At 46.1% G+C, this 23,533-nt stretch overlaps 1 protein-coding gene across 1 annotated transcript in view; it reads left to right on the plus strand.

Moving 5' to 3' along the window:
- LOC115092485 (unconventional myosin-XVI-like) overlaps positions 1-23,533 on the plus strand; it is a 507,378-nt gene that overhangs the window by 187,969 nt on the left and 295,876 nt on the right. The window contains 1 exon segment of the mRNA XM_029603325.1: positions 1,594-1,735. Coding sequence (XP_029459185.1) covers positions 1,594-1,735 — 142 coding nt within the window.

The raw sequence follows: 23,533 nt of genomic DNA on the forward strand, positions 1-23,533 counted from the left end.
TTGGTTTTGTCCCATTGAACTATGCCATTGCCTATCTATATGTTCAATCATTTTGTGTTTTATGATAGTTTCTATAATTTTCCCTGGGACAGACATCAGACTCACTGGTCTGTAATTTCCTGGATCCCTTTTTAAAAACTGGCATTACTTTGGAAACTATCCGGTCTTCAGGTGCCATAGGCAATTTTAATGGTACTTTACAAATTACCAATAGCAGGTCTGCAATTTTATTTTTCAGTTAATTCAGCACTCTGTCATATATACTGTCTGGTCCAGGTGATTTGTCAATTTCCCCTATTACATCTTCCAGGTACACAGAGATTTTGTTTCAGTTCTATTGAATTATCACCTTTGAGTATCATTTCTGGCATGGCTATCTCTCTTACATCTTCCTCAGTGAAGACTGGAGCAAAGCATTCATTTAATCTTGATGCTATGGCCTTGTTATCCCTAAAAGCCCCTTTTATACCTCGGTCATCAAATGGTCTAACTGACCTTCTTGCAGGCTTTTTACTTCAAATATTCCCGAAAAAGGTTTTATTATGAAGTGTTTGTTTGCTTCCATGGGAAACATTTGTCAAAATGATGCCCTCCACTGGGGAGATTGCAACGGAGTTAATTAACTCCTATACAGTGACCCCCAGTGGATGACATCAGTTGGCAAAGAAGAGCCAAAGAAAGAAGACACTGGAGGAGGAGCTCAGAGGCCTGGGCCAAGCACCAGGTGTTGCTACCTGGCCTTCAGGGTCAGGCCATGGCATTGAGCATAGGTCCAGGTTCTGGCCTAGACCGAGGCCATGCATTGAGACTCGGCCTCCAGCCTGGGACTGGGTCGAGATCCTGATGTGGCGACAGAGCCAGGATGCAGCATCAAAATTTGATAAGAATGTTGGGGGTTGCTGGGAAAAATCTCTCAAGCCTGGGCCATTGCTCAGGTTGCGGCCTATGCCCCCGGCATTGTCCAGGGCCTAGGCCAAGACTGGCTTTTTGCTTCGTCATAAGCTCTGACCCCCCTTCATTGGCATATGCCTTGGTGAAGCACAGGCCTCGGGCCTAGGCCGAAGCACTGGAGTCATGTTTAGGCAGAGGCCGTGACCCCTGATTTGGGTCTTGGCCTACTCTTTAGGCAAGACCGACTTTTTTCTTTTTAAATAGGTTTTTGAAATGCAATGCAATTCCAACAAAATTTCGTCAGACTTGAACTCATTCTGTTTTGAAAATGATCTGAAATGAAGTAGGAAATCTTGTCTCATTTCTAATTTGTTTTTCCCAAATGTTCATCCTTACTAAGAAGGTAAACAGTGAACAATTCATTATATATGTGGGGAATTGGAAAAATAAAGGAATGGGGAAGGACTGGACATAAAATAGTTTTACATTATGTGTTTATATAGGTGGATAGGTAGATAGCTAGCTAGATATATCTTTGTGTATTTTGGGTAATTGCCAGGTTCTTATGGCCTGGTTTGGCCTCTGTTGGAAACAGGATGCTGGGCTTGATGGGCCCTTGGTCTGACCCAGTATGGCATTTTCTTACGTTCTTATTACAGTCAAACCAAAACCTAACAGCAATTCATATGTTTATTTTTTTAGGAGATATGATAATGAGGAGACACACTGTTGAGATTGCAGAATTTTACAGGGATCTTCTGGGAAAGTCACTCTATTGCCGTTTATTTAGTTTTCTTGTGAATAATGCGAACTACTACCTCCAAAATCAAAATGAACAAAGCAGGTATGCTTCTAATTTGGATATCAACTCCTACTGACATTAACATGAAAGTCTTTTTCAACATAGTTATTTGCAATGTAGCTTACCATCTGTCCCTATCAGTAACATGTTTCATCATAGATTGATTAGATGGATTACTTCGGAGCCTGCCTTATTAACTAGATCAGGGGTGAACAAACAGGGCCGCGGATGAGCTTCCAGGGGGGTCACCGGCAGCAGTGAGCTGGGACCCACCTCTGCTCTCTGGGGCTTACTGGAGTGGCGTACTGCATGGAAAGGTGCATGCAGCCGCCGATGATGAACCTGATCTCACCAATGGGTGAAAAACAGAGGGAGAGAGGACCTCATCCCACCGGTGGCTGAGCAAAGACCACCCTTCCTGTCATCTGTGCAGCCCCAGAGCATGAGAACTCGTAAAAGTAGCAACTTTCTCTGTGCTGATCTTGCAGTGCATGAGAGGAAGTGCTTAGCAGTGCTTGGAGGAAGTGGTAGCCCCAGCAATTTTAAATATTTATGGGGTCTGCCCAGAGAGGGAACAGAATGGGCTTCAGTTTCAGAAGCAGCAATGAGCGATTGGCTCCGACTCAACAGCCACATGATGGCGATGATAGCCCTATATAAACAATTACTATGCTGTCCCCCTCTCTCCCCCATTCATTTATTCTCTGTCCTGGGCTAACCAAAAAAAAAAAAAACAACCTCCCTTCAGTGATACAAACTTTTAAAACTGACACCCCCCCCCCTCCACACACACACACAAGAGTTATGAATTTATATTTTACATGAAAATTACCATAGTACCATATTTTGAGGTAACAATATCACTTACAATCACTTACATTATATTTACATGCACTGCTGCGATGCCAACCAGAAATCGCTGCAAAAAAAAACAAACACTTGGAACTCATGATATTAGGCCTATTGTGATGTGTGTTGGGTGTGGGCTTGACTCCCCCAAATTCCAAAAACTTCCTATTAGAAGAATGCCTCACCTCAGTCACAAATACAGAATAGAGCAACCATAAAGTAGAAATACAAATGCACAGACAAAAACTGAACTGGAAACCGCCAGACACTCTATACCAGCGGTTCTCAACCGGTGTGTCGCAACACCCCAGTGTGTCGCCAAGCACCGGCAGGTGTGTCGCGTGGCTCCCGGTCCTTCCCGCTGCTCGTTCTTCCCTGCTGCCGTTGCCACGGGGCTATCAGCACGTTCAAGCCCAGCGGGAACGGCAGCGGTGCAAAAAAAAAAAAAAAAAAGCTGTGGCATCCGCCGCTGGCCTTTTCTTCTTCCCGCGCCTGCATTCCCCCCCCCCCCCCCCCCAGACCCGGAACAGGAAGTGGTGCGCGGGAAGAAGAAAGGCCGTGCTGCGTGATAAACTAGCAGCGGCCGCTGCAGCATTGGCCCAGTGGCGTAGCCACGGGTGGGCAGGTGCCCACCCAACTTAGACCCAGGCCCACCCAACTGGCACCGGAACTGCAAGGCTGTCGCGGGATCCCATCCCCGTGACAGCGAACAAGAGAACCCACGCCTCGCGCGCCATCACGGCACACATGGGGAAGCGCTGCTGCGGCCGTATGGCCAACCGGTCTTCCTGTTCGGGGGGGGGGGGGGAGCGGAAGCGCCGCGCGCAGCTTCCGCTTTCTCCCCCAAAGCAGGAAGATCAGCTGCCTCTCCTGCTGCCACCGGCCTCCTGCTATCTTCGGGCGTCGGGCCGTATGGCCCGCCGATCTTCCTGCTTGGGGGGGGGGAGGGAGGAAGCGGACGTTGTGCGCTGCGCTTCCGCTCCCCCCCCCCCCGACAGGAAGTTCGGCGGGCAGTACGGCCCGACGCCCGAAGATAGCAGGAGTCCGGTGGCAGCAGGAGAGGCAGCTGATCTTCCTGCTTTGGGGGAGAAAGCGGAAGCTGTGCACGTGCTTGAATGTGTATGTGTGGATGAGAATGGGAGTGTGTGTGGGTGAAAACTGGAGCCTGGGTGTGTATGTGGGTGAGAATGGAAGCTTGAATATGTGGGTGAATGGGAGCTCGAATGTGTGTATGTGTGGTTGAGAATGGGAGCCTGGGTTTGTGGGTGGGTGAGAATGGGAGCTTAAATGTGTGTATATATGGGTGAGAATGAGAGCCTGGGTTTGTGTGGGTGGGTGAGAATAGAAGCTTGAATATGTGGATAAGAATGGGTGCTTGAATGTGTGTATGTGTGGGTGAGAATAGGACCTTAAATGTGTATATGTATCGATGAGAATGGGAGCTTGAATATGTGTGGGTGAGACTGGGAGCATGGGTTTGTGGGTGAGAATGGGAGTCTGGGTTTATGTGTGTGGGTGAGAATGGGTGCCTGGATGTGCGTCTGTGTGTGCATAAGAATATAAGCCTGGGGAGGGGTGAGAAAGTGAGAACTTGTATGTGTGTCTGCAGAGAATGTGAGCTTGAGGGGGGGGGGAGAGCATATGAGAGTGACAGCTTGAGTGTGTGAGAGGGAGTCTGTGAGAGAAAGCGTGTGTGTGTGTGTGTGTGTGTGTGTGTGTGTGGAAGGGAAGAAGACAGTAATAGAAGAAAGACACTGAAAAGGAATTAGGAAATGAGCTATAAGGGAAAAAATGGGAAAAAGAGACCAGGACCAACTGATTAGAAAAATACAAAGATCAGACAACAAAGGTAAAAATATATATCTATATTTTGAGATGTTAGCAATTTAAATATAAGCAACACAACCGCTCTCTCAAAATTTATGGACAGGTAGGAGCCGTGTATAAAATCGTAATAATAAGAAGGCTAAAGTACCACAAATCACCGTGAATTATGTTTGTATCATTAAGTAAACCTCATACTTAGGCGTAGATGTGAATGCTATGCTGCATAATTTGGCATTATTTATCAGTTAAAAAACAGCTAGTAGACCTGCATGCCTACAGCCCACCCATGTTAACCTTGTGCCCACCCAAAAAATCAATTCTGGCTACGCCACTGCATCGGCCCCCAAGCTATTGCAGCAGACGGTAATCGGGAAAGGAGAGAGCAGCATGAGCCTCCCGCGATAGATGGAATTCTTCCTTCTTGGCCTGCGGGGGCTGGAGGAGGAGGAGCAGCTACCATTTGTGCTCGGGGGGGGGGGGGGGAGAGGAAGTGAGTGACAGAAAGAGAGAGAAGCAGCCAGCCAGCCTGTGTGTAAGTGAGAGAATGTATTTGATCAAGAGTATGTGTGTGATTGAGAGAAACTGGTCAGAGAGCTGATGTATGTGTATATGTGAGAGACAATGAAAGTGACTGCTCAAGGAGATGACTGATGTGTATGTGAGAGTGTGAGACAGTCAGGGATGTGTGTGTGTGTGTGTGAGAGAGAGAGAGAGAGAGAAAAAGCATGGAAGTGAGAAATCTGGGTATGTGAGAAAGCATGGGAGTAAGAAGCCTGGTGGTGTGGGGGTGTATGTGAAAGAAAGCATGGGAGTGAGAAGCCTGATTATGTGAGAGAGAGCATGGGAGTGGGAAGCCTCTGTGTGTGTGCATGTATATGAGAGAGACTGGTTGGTAAGGTGACGGTGTGACTGGTGTGTATGTGAATGTGAGAGAGAGAAAATGTGATTCAGGGAATGAGAAGCCTGTGCACGTGGAGAGCGAGCATGGAAATGAAAGAGAGACTGTGTGTGTGTGTGTGTGTGTGTGTGTGTGTGTAACAGAGAAAGTGATTATGGGAATGAGAAGCCTGTGCATGTGAAGAGAGTGAGCATGGGAGTGAGAACCTGGGTGTGTGTGAGACACAGCATGGGAGGGAGAAGCCTGTGTATGTAAGACAGAACATGGAAGTGGGAAGCCTGTGTGTGTGTGTGTATGCATGAGAGAGATCAGGTGACGGGTGTGTGAGAGAGAGAGAGAAAGTGATTATGGGAATGAGAAGCCTGTGCAGGTGAAGAGTGAGCATGGGAGTGAGAAACCTGTGTGTGTGTGAGACACAGCATGGGAGTGAGAAGCCTGTATATCTGAAAGAGAACATGAGTGGGAAGCCTATGTGTGTGTGTATATGCATGAGAGAGATCAGGTGACTGGTGTGTGTTTGTGTGTATGTGAGAGAGAGAAAGAAAGTGATTATGGGAATAAGAAGCCTGTGCATGTGAAGAGTGAGCATGGGAGTGAGAAAGCTGGGAGTGTGTGAGATACAGCATGGGAGTGAGAAGCCTGTATATCTGAAAGAGAACATGGGAGTGGGAAGCCTGTGTGTGTGTATGCATGAGAGATATCAGGTGACTGGTGTGTGTGTATGTGTGAGAGAAAGAAAGTGATTATGGGAATGAGAAGCCTGTGCATGTGGAGAGAACAAGCATGGGAGTGAGAGACTGGTGAGTGTATGTGAGAGAGAGAAAGTGATTATGAGAGTGAGAAGCCCATATATGTAAGTGGAACACGGGAGTGGGAAGCCTGTGTGTGTGTGTATGGCATGAGAGAAACTGTTCAGGAAGGTGACTGGTATGTTTGTCAAAGACTGGGAGATGATTGGTGTGTGAGAGACAGAAACTGGTCATGGGGGCATGACTGGTATGGTGTGTGTGTGTGAGAGACATGGGCCCTAAGGAAGAGGACCATGAGTATAGAGTTTAGCCACTACTGCTGCTTCTGGTGTGTGCTACAGCCTGCATGGAAGAGGAGTAGGAGAGCTGCTGGAGGGGGTAAGTAAAGGTGGCTTTTTAAGTTTATTTTTCTTGATTGACTGCCATTTTAATTATTTAATATTATGTGATGTGTCTGCTTTTTTTGAAATATTTTATTGGTGTTTGGAGAATTTTTAATAGTTTTTATGAGTTTTTAATTGTTGGATATTATTCTGTTCATAGTTGTTGTGAAACATTTATTCTGCTTATTAGTATAGTTTTACAATTATTTCTGTGTGGGGATCTATAGCTGCTTGCTAGTTCTGTTTTCCTAATAAGAGGTGTATTGGTTTTTAGGGCCTGATTTAATATTTGTAGTATTGCCTTTTCATAGATAGGGTTGCTCCTGTTTGAGTGTATTCCATAATACAGGTGTAACTGTGTGTGGATTAGTTTATGTGCATTACTACAGATCCTGGGAGTATGTTAGGTCGGTTCTGTGTCTGTTACAGAGATATTTTACTAGCATGTAAGTGTTTTATCAGTCTTATTTGTTGCGTTTTCTCAAGAGGACATGCATTGGTGGTAAACTGCTGTCTTTTCATAAGTAGGGCTATTGAGCCTGAAAGTAGAAGGAGTTTGAGTTGCTGTTACTGAGATGACACCAGAACCAGAATATCTTTTTTGTAGAGTGAGTTGAATGGGGAATGTCATAATTCTGCTTTACATCCATTATTGTGGATCAGGGGGGTTCCCGTGGATGCAAACTGTACATTTACATCTAGCCCTGTGACTATCATGGGTCAGTGTGTCACGCATGTGAGAACCATCTGTCAGGTGTGTCGCGACAGAAAAAAGGTTGAGAACCACTGCTCTATACAATGCAACAATGAAAAAACAGAACCATCACCATTCCTCAAACATCAAACAATAAAATTAAGAAGTCAAATAAATACATACTAATACTAAAAACATACAAATAATATTATTTAAAAAAAAGCTGATGATTAAAAGATCAATTAATTAAAAACTCACATACAAGTTGTTTTTTAAATGTCCCAAACACCAATAAAATATTTCAAAAGAGCAGACCCAGCAAATAACACCTGAAAAATAAAACTAAAAAGGATTTTGAAAATTCTCACTCTCTATACCTGGGAACATTTGATTTCCAGTCACCTTGGGATTGTCGTGGGATGCACAAACTTTCTCCTCTCTGATATATATATATATATATATATATATATATATATATATATATATATATATATTAGAGATGTGAATCGTGTTCTCGATCGTCTTAACGATCGATTTCGGCTGGGAGGGGGAGGGAATCGTATTGTTGCCGTTTGGGGGGGGGTAAAATATCGTGATAAATCGTTAAAATCGTTAAAACCCGCTAAAATCGTTAAAACCCGCTAAAACCCACCCCCGACCCTTTAAATTAAATCCCCCACCCTCCCGAACCCCCCCCCCCCAAATAACTTAAATTACCTGGTGGTCCAGCGGCGGTCCGGAACGGCAGCGGTCCGGAACGGGCTCCTGCTATTGAATCTTGTTGTCTTCAGCCCGCGCCATTTTCCAAAATGGCGCCGAAAAATGGCGGCGGCCATAGACCAACAGGATTCGACGGCAGGAGGTCCTTCCGGACCCCCGCTGGACTTTTGGCAAGTCTTGTGGGGGTCAGGAGGCCCCCCCCCAAGCTGGCCAAAAGTTCCTGGAGGTCCAGCGGGGGTCAGGGAGCGATTTCCCGCCGCGAATCGTTTTCCGTACGGAAAATGGTGCCGGCAGGAGATCGACTGCAGGAGGTCGTTCAGCGAGGCGCCGGAACCCTCGCTGAACGACCTCCTGCAGTCGATCTCCTGCCGGCGCCATTTTCCGTACGGAAAACGATTCGCGGCGGGAAATCGCTCCCTGACCCCCGCTGGACCTCCAGGAACTTTTGGCCAGCTTGGGGGGGGCCTCCTGACCCCCACAAGACTTTCCAAAAGTCCAGCGGGGGTCCGGAAGGACCTCCTGCCGTCAAATCCTGTTGGTCTATGGCCGCCGCCATTTTTCGGCGCCATTTTGGAAATGGCGCCGGCTGAAGACAACAAGATTCAATAGCAGGAGCCCGTTCCGGACCGCTGCCGTTCCGGACCGCCGCTGGACCACCAGGTAATTTAAGTTATTTGGGGGGGGGGTTCGGGAGGGGGGGGGGATTTAATTTAAAGGGTCGGGGGTGGGTTTTAGCGGGTTTTAGTGTGCCGGCTCACGATTCTAACGATTTATAACGATAAATCGTTAGAATCTCTATTGTATTGTGTTTCATAACGGTTTAAGACGATATTAAAATTATCGGACGATAATTTTAATCGTCGTAAAACGATTCACATCCCTAATATATATATATATATATATACACACACTAGGGATGTGCAGAGCAAAAGTATAAGTTCATATGTCCATATGTCCAAAGGGGGTCCCATTTGCGGTCAATATGGACATAAACAGAATTCAATGAGTTGAGTATATGTCCATATGTGCAAATAAAAATTTAAACCCCTCACCCTCCTTAATCCCCCCCCCCCCCCCAAGACTTACCACAACTCCCTGGTGGTCCAGCGGGGTCGAGGACGCCATTTCTGAAAGCCTTTCCGAGGAGCACGTGAAGTCGGTGCCACGACGGAGTGATGCGGCGTCACGTGATTCCCCGCGGGTTCATGCCGGAACGCTCGTTCGGCCCAAAAGGAACTTTTGGCCAGCTTGGGGGGGTCAGGAGGCCCCCCCAAGCTGGCATTCGTATTGAACATAAATGTAAAACGCTACTTATTTTTTTTTTTTAACTTAAAAAAGTGATAGGACATAAACGATCGGATTTCCAACTTATTCAACATAGCTATGTTGAATAAGTTGGAAATCGCGATTGTTGATCCAAAATAAAAATTTAAACCCCTCACCTTCCTTAATCCCCCCCCCAAAGACTTACCACAACTCCCTGGTGATCCAGCAAGGAGTGAGGACGCCATTTCTGAAAGCCTTTCCGAGGAGCACGTGACGTCGGCGTCACGTCGGAGTGACGCGGCGTCACGTGATTCCCCGCGGGTTCGCGCCGGAACGCTCGTTCAGCCCAAAAGGAACTTTTGGCCAGCTTGGGGGGGCCTCCTGACACCCCCAAGCTGGCCAAAAGTTCCTTTTAGGCCGAACAAGGGTGCCGGAGGGAACCCGCGGGGAATCACGTGACGCCGCGTCACGCCGATGTCACGTGATTCCCCGAGGGGTCGCTTCCGGGATCCTCGTTCGGCCCAAAAGGAACTTTTGGCCAGCTTGGGGGGGCCTCCTGATACCCCCAAGCTGGCCAAAAGTTCCTTTTGGGCCGAACGAGGATCCCGGAAGCGACCCCGCGGGGAATCACATGACGTCGGCGTGACGCGGCGTCATGTGATTCCCCGCGGGTTCCCTCCGGCACCCTTGTTCGGCCTAAAAGGAACTTTTGGCCAGCTTGGGGGTGTCAGGAGGCCCCCCCAAGCTGGCCAAAAGTTCCTTTTGGGCTGAACGAGCGTTCCGGCGCGAACCCGCGGGGAATCACGTGACGCCGCGTCACTCCGACGTGACGCCGACGTCACGTGCTCCTCGGAAAGGCTTTCAGAAATGGCGTCCTCACTCCTCGCTGGATCACCAGGGAGTTGTGGTAAGTCTTTGGGGGGGGGATTAAGGAAGGTGAGGGGTTTAAATTTTTATTTTGGATCAACAATCGCGATTTCCAACTTATTCAACATAGCTATGTTGAATAAGTTGGAAATCCGATCGTTTATGTCCTATCACTTTTTTAAGTTAAAAAAAAAATAAGTAGCGTTTTACATTTATGTTCAATACGAATGCACACCCCTAACACACACATACGCTCTCAATCAGACAAACTCACAGGCATCTCCAGCTCTTCTTTGCTTGGGATTTAGCAGCAGCACCAGGCATTCATCTTCATTTCAGCTGCTGGCAGGTTGGAATCCACCTGCACCCCCTATCTTCTCTCTCTCTCTCACATACACACCCACACCCCCCCATCGCAGGCAGCCTCCCATTCCCAACACACACACACACACATATACACCCCCACCCATCACAGGCAGCTTCCCATTCACTCACACACACATACATTCATTCCTTCTCCGCTCCTGCTGCTGCTTGCTTGTACCTTTTACTTTGTTGAGAGCAGCCCTTCTGCAGCTCCTCTTCCTATGCTGGCATCACGGTAATTCAACACTCATGCTTGCCTGCACTTCCTGTATTCTCATCTCACGAGAATACAGGAAGTTGAAACACCATGAATGATCAATATTGCGGGGCCACCACCAGAGGAGGAGCTGCAAAAGCCCTTCCTCTACTGTAGCCTCCACTTCTTCTGCCACCGGTGGGATCAGGTCCACCGGCGGCATCACGGGCCTCCTCTTCTGCTGCTGCCAGTGGGATTGGGTGCACTGGCAGCAGCACGGGCTTCTCCCTGCTACTGATGCCACCCCACTGGGTGTGCCACCCTGTGCAATTGCACGGTTTGCACACCCAGTGGCACTGGGCCTGCCTGTGCGTGTATGAGGGTATCTGGAGGAGTAAAAGCTTTTGTGTGCATGGAGGGTGGAGGGTCTTATTTTAATATCTTTATGTACAAAGATATTAGTAATATTGATATGTTACTATGTAATTTTATTCAATACTTTACTGTCTATTTTATTTGTTATTTATTTGTTATTTATTATTTATTTATTTGTTATTTCTCTTTTCTTTAACTTAACTTTATCTCTTTTCTTCCAGCTACCTAAGCTTCCAAGTTCACGGTCCTTGTTTAATGTAACTTTCTCTCTTCCTTTACCTAATTATTTTTATCCCTGTTCGATGTAAACCGTCCTGATATGGTATTTAACCATGAAGGTCGGTATAGAAAAATTTTAGATAAATAAATAAATAAATAAATATTTTATTTATTTTGACTTTCACTTTATGAAAGTTTATTATTTTATTATTTTTATTTTTCAACTGCTGTAAACCGTTTTGTTCAAATTTATTTGCCAAAGACGGTATATAAAAAGTTTTTACATAAATAAATCATATATGTTTATATGTGTATGTGACAGTGTATGTGTGAAAGAGAATGAACATGCTAGTGTGTGCGTGTGAGAGCAAGAGTATAAAATTTGTGTGTCCCCCTAGCTCTCTAGTTCTCAACAATCTCTGGGTAACTGGAAATCAAGGGCTCCCAGGTATGAATAGCAAGGGCTTTTTTTTTTTTTTTAAATCCTTATCGGTTTAATTATTGGGTGTTATTTGATATGTGTGCTGTTTTGAAATATTATATTGGTGCTTGGGAAATTTAAAAAAATGTATATTGCTTTAATAGATGTTGTTCTACTTGGCAGTAGTTTTGGAATATTTATTCTTTTATTCTTATGATCCTACCACTATAATTGATGCTTTTGTTTCTTGATTGTATTGTTTTATGAGGAATGGTGGTTCTGTTTTGCAATTATTGCACAAAGAGTCTGACTCCTTGGGGTTTCCATTTCAGTTTTTGTTTGCATATTGCTGGTTCTAATTTGTGATTCTGTATTTGTTGAGGATCTATCTCTGCTCCGTGGAATTTAAAAACTTGTATTAATTATTAACTTAATTAAAAACAACAGACTCCGAGTAGTACATATCAAAATTGTTTAATATGCATACATGCATCAGACAAAACTTATACAGACAAGAAATAGTGAATCACGAGCAAATAGTAACTTGACAAAAAGAGTGTTTGACATTCACTGAAAAATACTTAATATTACCAGCTCTATCCATTGTGTCCTGGTAAAAACCAGGACACAATGTTGCCTGTTTACAAAATGAAAGAGAACAATGCTGCTATTTGAAAAGTGACACAATTGCTTCTTAACTAGCAACAATGTATACAAGTGTGTAACCCAGACAAGATGCACAACTAATTAGACATCCATGTCAAGGGGCTCAGTCACTGAATTACCTCAAGTGCAGATAGACACACAATTCAAAAAACATATTCCAAATAACAGATGTTGCTGTATTGGCAAGCTTCAATATATTAGATTACAGCATTCGGTATGTATATAAAATATACATGATGCAACCCAACTTTGATGGGTGGGGAGGGGGGGGGGGGGGGATTTCTATGCATGGAAGGGGGTGCCATTAGAGATGTGAATTGTGTGCCCGATCGTCTTAACGATCGGGTTCGGCTGGAGGGAGAAAAAAATCTGATCGCTGGAGATGTGAATCGGAATCAGTTCCGATTCACATCGTTAATTTTTTTTTTTTTAGTGAGGCCCGACCCTTTAAAATTCACCCCTTACCTTCCCCCCCCCCAAACCCCCCCAAAACTTTTTACGAGTACCTGGTGGTCCAGTGGGGGCGCGGGGACCAATCTCCCACTCTCAGGCCATCGGCGCCATTTTGACTGCTACTCAAAAATGGCGCCGATGGCCTGATTAAAAAAAAAACCCTCCCGATCCCCCAAAAGCATTTTTAAATTAAATTTTGAATACTGGCAGCCGACGGTCCGAGTGCAGGAGGTTGCTCCCAGACCCATGCTGGATTTTTGGCAAGTCTTGTGGGGGTCAGGAGGGTCCCCCAAGACTTGCCAAAAGCCCCTGGTGGTCCAGTAGGTGTCCGGGAGTGATCTCCTGCACTCGGGCCATCGTCTGCCAGTAATCAAAATGGCGCCAATAGCCTTTGCCCTTACTATGTCACAGGGGCTACCGGTGCCATTGGTCAGCCCCTGTCACATGGTAGGAGCACAAGATGGCACCATCCAGTGCTCCTACCATGTGACAGGGTCCGGCCAATGGCACGGATACCCTGACTCATGGTAAGGGCAAAGGGCCATCGGCGCCATTTTGATTAGTGGCAGCCGACGGCCCGGGAGTGGGAGATCGCTCCAGGGACCCCCCACTGGACCACCAGGTACCTGTAAAAAGTTTTTTGGGGGAGGTCGGGAGGGTGGGGGAAGCTAAGGTATTAGTTTTAAAGGGTCGGGGTGGGTTTTTTGTTTATCAGCTCAGGCGCAGCCGATAAACAAATCCGCGATCGGGCCCGATGAAAAAAACCCACATGTGAATCGGAACAGGAATCCGAACCGATTCCGGTTCCAATTCACACCTCTACTCTATATGGATTCAGAAGTGATAAGTGATTCACTTCTTGTTTGTCAGTTCTAATTTGATATTGCTTCTGATAAATAATGTAGTGTGTTAATTATTCATTCAAAATAGGGCATTTATAGTAGGCAGTTTATATAGCTTCATGGATCAGCTTTAAGGGCAAATGGTCTGTAATTGCTGATTTTATAGGAAATCGTGGGTAAATGGTTGATTATAAAGGGCACTATAGGCAATTCAGAGGTAAGCCTGGAAGGAATCTGATATCCTGTTCGTTTCACCATTTTTTATATTCTACTTTAAAACATAATTTGTTGGATTGTGCCCCACTTATTTTAGTGTCTGTTACAATTCTGGCTATTAGTTTGTGCTTCTACCATTCTCTTCTTTTCTAGAATACATTTTTTTTAGATAGTAGTTTTGGTCTCTTGATTATATTATTAGATTTTACAGAAACCTTCGAATTTTCTAACAAGCAGTGCTTTAAATGGCATTTAGTCAATGCTTAGTTAATATTCATCTCTATAATGAATTATGACCTTAATGCAAGTCATTAAAATAAAATTGAATTCAGGATTCTTCAAGGGGGCAATTTTTGTTACAGCTCACATAGATTTTACGGTAATTACCCGCAAACCACACACACCAGTTTCCAAAGAAAAAATATGTATGCATTTTCCTGTGGCAATTTAGCCCACTAAAACAACCTGCACAAATTTGCATCTGCTAATATATGAGAACCATTCTTTTGAGGGGAGATTTATTATATGCATACCTTTGAAAATGCAAATGTATTTCCGGAACGGCAAACCACTGTTCAGCCTCACTCCTAGGACTGCCTCTCTTCACTGTAGGTAAACTTACTTGCTTGCTTACAGGTTACATGCATGTTATTTTTTTTTACCTATATATCAGGCAGGCAATTTTGTAGAAGGCCATTTCCATAGGTAAACCACTGCTTTTTCCATAGAAATTACTTGAAACATTGCCCACCTAAATGAATGAACTGCATTTGCTCTTAAGTAATGCATTAGCAACTCTCTCTACCTTGTTGGCAACTATTTTACAAATTGAAGCAAAAAATACATTCAAGCAGATACAGTAAAGTGCGCTCAGCCGAGCGCACTGTTTCACCCACGCTTGGATGCGTGTATTGGATTCACGTCCACTACCCCTTATACAATACGGGGTGTAGCACATCCAAAATGCATGTCCAACCCCCTGAAACTATTAGTGCTCATCACATGTAAATGCACGGTGGTGAGGTTTTAACTATTCACCCCAAAATGGCCAAAAAACAAAAACAAGGCTTCCTGGGACCTCCCAGCACCCACATGGAAAAATGTAGGGGCCAGGATCTCCCCCAGTTCCCACTTACCCAGTCCAGAGGGGATCCGCTAGAGAGGCCTAGACCAATGCCACAGTAAGTAGCTACAATCTCGGCCTAGTCAAGGCCAACACTTATACCTGGCCCAAAGGCTGGATACTGATGCCTGGGCCTAGGCCAGAGTCCGGACCCAGACACGATGCCATGACAATCTGGAGGATGGGTCCTAATGCCTGGGCCTCAGCCTAGGACAGACCCAGGCCTGATGCTGCAATCTGGTCCAGAGGCTGACACTAGGGTCTTGGCCCAAGGTCAGGCCCAGGCCTCAGAGCTCAGGCCTCAGAGCACAGGCCTAGATCACAGTCAAGTGTCGGGACCTTCATTTGTTGGATACCTGATAGATCAGGTGAGTTTATTATTTTTTTTTTAATTTTGGGGGACTTGGCCAAGCCTTGGCTTCAGCCCAGGCCTTGGCCCAGACTCTAGCTTCATGCCTAGGCCATGGCCCTTGCCCTTTCTTTGGATCTTAGCCTATGTCCTAGGCAAGGCCCTGCCTTCGGGTCTTGGCAAAGGCCGAGGCCCCCAGTTTTGGGCCTAGGCTTAGATCCAATGTATTAAGTTTAAAACAAATGTTATGAATAGGATTTGTTTCATTCAGGTGGACCTTTAGTTTCTGGGCCCCCTGAAAGAAAAAACAAATGGCTCTATTTGTCACATGTGTTACATGAATGCACATCCCTACCAAGCGGATCCCCAATAATTGATTTATTTCTTGCTCCTCACTTCCAGGGATAAATACTGGCTTTCCCTATCTACTTGGGAAATAATAGTTTATGGATCTTTCCTTCAGGGACTTGTCCCTTTCTCATTTGAACCCCCACTATAGGCATGGGCAGAGGCATCATATTTGTTTTGGTTTAATACATTTTGTAGGTCACCTCCATTCGTTTGATTCATTTCTAAGGAAATTTGTTTTATTTGTTTATTCGTTTACCATTGAAGTCAATGAGGAAAGCACTGTATCCTATTTTGGGTTCCAAATCTCATGTTTTCCTAGCGTGTAGCAGATGGACTCAGAACAAATGGGTATAGTGTGCTCATGCGAGCAGTTGGAGACGGATCTGACGTCAGTACGGGGTACATATACCCCCGCAGGAAGTGCAGCAACTCAGTAATTTCCATCTCCAAAGCAGTTTGGAGCTACCTCACGCTCGCTGAGCGTTTTCCTTTCCAAATTCTAACGACTAAATTCATAGAAGAATCCTACCTGAAGATGAGCCCCGCACTCCTGCGGTGATACTCTCAGGTCCCTCCCCCAGTCGAGTTTCCCGAGGTGATTTCCGTGGTCCCTCGGAGGTAAGAGCCTCGGTCTGGTGGCCAACTCGCGGCAGGGACCTTGCCCCCGAGTGAGAAGGGCTCGGGCGCAGCATAGAGGCAGCGGGTGCACTTCCTCAAGCGCGGCGGTGACAGTAATCACCCTCTCCCCCCGCAGCTGGAGACCGCCCGGGTCGCAGTCGGGAAGCACTGAAGATCAGGTAAGGCGTACATCTTTACTTTACTGGTCTCCGAAGAAGTGAGGATTAGCGGGATCTGCCTGCGTAGCAGCCCGCCTAGGAGGTCGCCATTTTGCCTGCCTGCTCGCCGTCACCATCGGCTCTGGTTTGCCGCCTCGCCCTAGCGCTCGGACTCAGTGCACAGGCAACGGGCGTGTAAGTTAGGCGCCCGAAAATAATTGGGCGCACATTGCTGATAGGCGCACGCTGTTAAGCGCATGTCGATAGGCGCACACTGCTAAGTGTAGCTCACATTGATAGGTGCACGTTGCTAGGTGCACGTTGCTAAGCGCACGTTCATCAGCACACGTTCATAGGTGCATGTTCATCGGCGCGCGTTCATAGGCGCATATAGATAGGCGCACGTTCATAGGCGCGGATTGATAAGCGCACGTTCATAGGCCATATTGATAGGCGCACGTTCATAGGCGCATATTGATAACCGCACGTTCATAGGCGCACGTTCATAGGCGTACGTTCATAAGCACACGTTGGCAAGCGCCCGTTGATAAGCGCACATCTTCTCACATATTACAAAGCGCATAGAGATAACAGACGCGATGGAGCGTAGGAGAGCCCATGCGTCCGCAGAGCCGGCACCTCCAGAATCAGGCATAAGAGCTCTAGGCCTCTGCTCAGCGAGCCACATAGAGCGAGGAAGCAGACTCCCTATGTGCCCAAAGTGAGGAGGCCCTGGGAGTTCCCAGGACAGGGCCAGTCCCAGCCCAGCGTACTTGCCAGTTCCTCAGGGAACACCCCGGACCTAGCAGACAGCGGTGAGCAGCCAGGGAACCCGAGAGACTTGGTGCCCCTAAGGCTAGAACCTGCCTCGCTCTCCTGGGTGGAATTATTCAAGGGGATTCCTGCCTTTGTCAAGATGCAGTCTGATCCCCGAATGGACCCATATGTACCGGAAGACCCCGCCCCTGGACCCTCAAGACCTAGGCACGGCCACTCACCTCCCGGAAGCCCCACTTATGGGGATTCAGATTGTTCTGAGGAAGAGGGCGAGCCCCCTGAGGAGGGAGAGCTTCCCTCGGGGATAGAACCGTATCGAACCATGAGACGCTTCTTTCTTAAAGGGGATCTCCCAGACCTGGTCTCTCAATGCCTGTCAGAGCTGGCTATCCCGGGCCAAGGCACCCCAGGGGAACCTAGAGTGAACCCTCTGTTAGAGGGCCTGCGCCAAACGGCTCACCATTTTCCCCTCCTACAAGCAGCACAGCAGCTAATCGATCTGGAATGGAATGCACCGGAGGCCTCATTCAAAGGGGGTCAGGCCTTATCTGGCATGTAGCCCCTGGACCCGGCAACCATTTGGAATAAATATAACCACCTAGGTAGTTCATTCATTTTGAATAATGTATCCTGCCAGTAAGTGAGAGAGGTAAGTGCGACCATCGGTGAAGACATTCCTTAAGATTTTTCAGCATGGGCTGAATATTGTAGTGGTAGATTTTAATTATATCAGGTGGGATCATGACCCCTAAATATTTAAGATGTGTATCCGGCCAGCGAAGGGGAAAATCTGATCCCCAAGTTTGCTGCAAATGCCCATATACTGACATAGCCTCCGATTTTTCTCTATTAATCTTTAACCCAGAAAAGGATCTGAACTTAGTTTGATGTTCTAAAACCAGTGTTAGGGACAGAGACGGGTCTGTTAAGAAAATAAGTAAATTGTTAGCAAATGCCGCTATTTTAAAGGATGTGTTAGGGATGTGAATCGTGTCCTCGATCGTCTTAACGATCGATTTCGGCTGGGAGGGGGAGGGAATCGTATTGTTGCCGTTTGGGGGGGTAAAATATCGTGAAAAATCGTTAAAAATCGTTAAAAATCAAAAAATCGAAAAATCGAAAAACCGGCACATTAAAACCCCCTAAAACCCACCCCCGACCCTTTAAATTAAATCCCCCACCCTCCCGAACCCCCCCCCAAATAACTTAAATAACCTGCGGGTCGTTAAAAATCGAAAAATCGAAAAACCGGCACATTAAAACCCCCTAAAACCCACCCCCGACCCTTTAAATTAAATCCCCCACCCTCCCGAACCCCCCCCAAATAACTTAAATAACCTGCGGGTCCAGCGGCGGTCCGGAACGGCAACGGTCCGGAACGGGCTCCTGCTCCTGAATCTTGTCGTCTCCAGCCGGCGCCATTTTCCAAAATGGCGCCGAAAAATGGCGGCGGCCATAGACGAAAAAGATTGGACGGCAGGAGGTCCTTCCGGACCCCCGCTGGACTTTTGGCAAGTCTCGTGGGGGTCAGGAGGCCCCCCACAAGCTGGCCAAAAGTTCCTGGAGGTCCAGCGGGGGTCAGGGAGCGATTTCCCGCCGCGAATCGTTTTCGTACGGAAAATGGCGCCGGCAGGAGATCGACTGCAGGAGGTCATTCAGCGAGGCGCCGGAACCCTCGCTGAACGACCTCCTGCAGTCGATCTCCTGCCGGCGCCATTTTCCGTACGAAAACGATTCGCGGCGGGAAATCGCTCCCTGACCCCCGCTGGACCTCCAGGAACTTTTGGCCAGCTTGTGGGGGGCCTCCTGACCCCCACGAGACTTGCCAAAAGTCCAGCGGGGGTCCGGAAGGACCTCCTGCCGTCCAATCTTTTTCGTCTATGGCCGCCGCCATTTTTCAGCGCCATTTTGGAAAATGGCGCCGGCTGAAGACGACAAGATTCAGGAGCAGGAGCCCGTTCCGGACCGCTGCCGTTCCGGACCGCCGCTGGACCCGCAGGTTATTTAAGTTATTGGGGGGGGGTTCGGGAGGGTGGGGGATTTCATTTAAAGGGTCGGGGGTGGGTTTTAGGGGGTTTTAGTGTGCCGGCTCACGATTCTAACGATTTATAACGATAAATCGTTAGAATCTGTATTGTATTGTGTTCCATAACGGTTTAAGACGATATTAAAATTATCGGACGATAATTTTAATCGTCCTAAAACGATTCACATCCCTAGGATGTGTTATCTATTTCTAGTCCTCTTATTGTTCCATCTCCCGCTATGACTCATAGGAGCGTGTCTAGAGATAGGACATATAAAAGTGGTGATAATGGACACCCCTGATGGACTCCCCTTTGTGGGGTGAAGGAGCTTGTGATGGTGCCATTGACAAGGAGATGCGATGTAGGATTTGTGTAAAGACGTGATATGTATTGAAGCACTCTTCCTGTAAAACCATAACTACCCAGGACTGAAAATAAGTAAGGCCAGGCTACCGATCGGAAGCCTTTTCCGAGTCAAAACTCACTGCAAGTGATGCTAGAAGATGAGGTACAGTACGCCATTGCTGTTGTTAAGTTCACAATATGGGAGCTGGCCAATCTGCCCTTTACAAAGCCAACCTGATTGTAAGATATTAAAGTAGGAAGTACTATACTGATGCGCATGGCCAACACATTGGCTTATAATTTAAGATCATAATTTAACAATGATATTGGTCTATATGATGCAGCCTGGGTCACATCCTTACCTGGCTTGGGCATCATATATATATATATATATATATATGCGTTATTAAAATCAGTTGGGAACATACCTTTATTTAGGATGAACTGGAAGACCTGGCTTAAAGGATCAGAGATCTGATTTTGTAAAATTTTAAAGTAGTCGTAGGAGAACCCATCTGGACCTGGGGCTTTGCCTACTTTACTAGCCGTAATCACCCTTATTAACTCAGAAGTGATTGGCCCATTTAAGATCTCTAATTGCATTGGTGTGAGTTGCGGTAAGCTCAATTTTTGAAAGAGCTGTTCTTCCTCAAGTTGTCCCCCTAGTCAATCCTCCATATATAAGCGTGCATAATAGGAACGCAGGATTTCCCCGATTTCCTTTTCTCATGTAGCCCAGGTGCCTTGAGGTGTGTTAAGTTTTTCTATGTAGGTTCTACTTCATTTTGCTCTGATTAAGTTTGCTAATAACTTCCCCTGTCTTATTCTTCTGTCTGAAAAAAATTATGTTCCGCAAATTGAAAACTCTTCATAGCCCTTTGTTGTAGATAAGTCTGTAATTCTCCCAATGTGGTGTGATAATTAGTTATATTTGTAGGAGAGGGATAGTGATCCTTTCGTTGTTTAACTTGAGTTAATTCAGTCTCTAGCTGTAAAATTTTTTAATTCATCTGCTTATTTCTGGATCGTAAATATATTATCTCCCCTCTCATTACCACCTTACTCGTATCCCAGAAGAGAGCAGGGTTGTCAATATGTTGGGCATTAGCTTCGCAGAAAAGAGACCATTTATCTCATAAGAATTTTTGAAATTCAGAATTATTTTTCATATATGTGGGGAAATGCCACCATTTTGTCTGACTCTGCCCTCCAAGTTGTATATCTACCCAGATGATTGCATGGTCAGTAGGGGTGTGAATCGTGTGATCGATCGTCTTAACGATCGATTTTGGCTGGGGCAGGGAGGGAAATCTGATCATCGTGTTTTGTTTTGTTTTCTTAAATCGTTAAAAATCGCCGTCATAGTGAGGGCAAAGGCGATCGGCGCCATTTTGAGACTCAAAATCGCCGTCCCGCCAATACTCAAAATGGCGCCTATCGCATTCATAGTGAGGGCAAAGGTGATCGGCGCCATTTTGAGTATTGGGATCGGACGGCCGGCGTGAAAGGAGGTCACTCCAGGACCCCCGCTGGACTTTTGGCAAGTCTTGTGGGGGTCAGGAGGCCCCCCCAAGCTGGCCAAAAGTCCCTGTGGGTCCAACGGGGGTCCCGGAGCAACCTGCCATCCGACGCCAGAACTCAAAATGGTGCCGATAGCCTTTGCCCATACTATGTCACAGGGGCTACCGGTGCCATTGGTTCAGCCCCTGTCACATGGTAGGAGCACAAGATGGTGCCGATGGCCATGTGACAGGGGCTGACCAATGGCACCGGTAGCCCCTGTGACAAAGGCTATCGGTGCCATGATGAAACTAGCACCGAGGGTGTGAGTGAGTTCCCGGACCCCACCGCTGGACCACCAGGGAGTTTTGGTAAGTCTTGGGGGGGGTCAGGAGGGTGGGGGGTTTAAATTTTTATTTAGGCCGAATAAAACAGAAATCTGTTTAATACGTGGGGAGTCGCGATGCGTTTCGCCTCCCCACGTATTTAACAGATAGCAAAAAATAAGTTGCGGATTACAAATACGTGGAAAACGGATGCACACCTCTAACACAAGTCCAACAAACTCTATGAACCTTTGTCTCTCTCTCTCTCTCTCTCTCTCTCTCTTTCTGGACTCCCTGGAAATCTTTTCCTTCAACCTCTTGAGACCTTGAGTATGTCCTCTGGCAACAGACTGCACAGCCTGATTGTGTGCTGGGTGAAACAGCATTTTGGAAGAGGGGTCTAAGACTACTAAGACTTCAAATCTTGGAATCTCCACTCCTCCCCAGTCCATCCAGCAACCCCCTACTTACATGGAAGCAGGGTTTTTATACCACTTCTTTACCCTTCCTAGTAGGTAGTGGTGCTCCTCCTTAGTACACTGACACCTCTCTGACATTACCAAAGGGCAGAGTATGTTGAGACCCCAGAAATACTGAGGGCACTCAGAACAACTGAAGCCACATTCTGCATCAGGGCAGGGACATTTTCTAAGGGGCAGAAAATGTTACCACCTCTACATTTTCTTACCTTGCCAGCCTCCTTCCAGCTGGTGTAAGCTGAAGCTCCTCTACTGCTGATCTACCATAACATTGCTGATGCCACCTATCCACCCAACAGGCACTGATGCTATCTGTCTTTTCCCAGTCCACATGGACTGACAGTGATACCCCATGCCTCCCGTCCGTGCAGCCAAAGATGATGCATGGTGTGTGTGTCCCCCAGGCTGACACACACCATGCTGCCATCTCCTTCTGGCCCATGTGGTCGATGCTAATGTTGTCTTCTTGTAGTGGCATGGGCCAATACAATGTTGATAGCCTTCTTTCACCTGCTCGCCAACCCTTAGCCAACTTATGGCAAATTATTAAAATTCTACAAAGGAGGAAAATTCTGCATAAATTCTGCATTATTCATTTGTGCAGAATTCCTCCTGGAGTAGCATATACTTGTAGACATATTAAGAGAGGGAAATGTTCTACAATTTACATATATAAGTTGCTATTTATCAGCATAAATAACTGATAATTATCCTCTTTATCGATAAACTCTTTTGCATTTTCCTTCATTTTCATTTCAAAGACAGAATATTTCAACAATAAAAGCATATTTTAGATACACTTTGATCAAAGGAAATATAGCTGTGATTCTAACAAAGGCCCCAGCAATCTTGGGCTGTCACTGGATATGCATTACCATATGAAGCGTGAGAGAATTACCAATACCTTGTGGCTCAAATTTAGTACATTAAGGCATGCAACAGAGATGAGTTGACACTTCAGAGTTCCATCCCCTCTTTCTGTGGTTTGGAAAGTTGAGGGAATATTGACCTGGGGTGAACGTGCATGCTGAGAAATGCCAGTACAGAGGGCTGGTAGATAGCACACCATTTTGAAATCTGCTTTAGAATGTCAATAATATTCTTTAACTTGCCATCAGTAGTGGATACGGTTTTTCTGTTCTCACGATGCACATACGTCTATAGCATGTTCCCACAGTTCCATTGCAAGCTCTCTGCATAAGTACCATTGATGAATCTGATGGGGAAGACATTCATTCTCTGTAAGCCAATATGTCAAATCTGTTCACATTGTAAAGTAAGATATTAACCAGTTTACATATACAATTAGTCAGCTTTAAATATAGCAAAGGAGAGCCAGAGAGAGAGGTTTTTCCTAAAAGGCAGCAAGTGAGGAGCAGAAAAGGATAGAGAAATATTTTAAATCAAAATTGAAGATACAGAGTTTGTATTTCTTGACTTGAGACATCATTGATGATGTGGGGTAGATCAATAGAACATTCACGACTCATGAGCAAAAGCTGTGAATTTACAGCCAGTCAGATCGCTGAGCACGGTCAATCTGAAAATTATGAGAGAGAGAGCATCAGGAAGCCTTATAATGTTGTCATATGTAGAGCAACTTCTATGAATAGGTAATTATTTAAGACATGGGAAGAACTCCTAAGCATGATGGATCTATGCATAAAGAATACCACATCCATCTGTTCGTACTTTGGTATTTTCTTGAGTTAAAAGAAATGCTAGAGGTATATGCACAGATAAGATATATTTGCAGGTTATTTTTATTGTGATCTAATAC

Source organism: Rhinatrema bivittatum, chromosome 5 (assembly GCF_901001135.1).
Source record: "Rhinatrema bivittatum chromosome 5, aRhiBiv1.1, whole genome shotgun sequence".
NCBI classification, from domain to species: Eukaryota; Metazoa; Chordata; class Amphibia; order Gymnophiona; family Rhinatrematidae; genus Rhinatrema; species Rhinatrema bivittatum.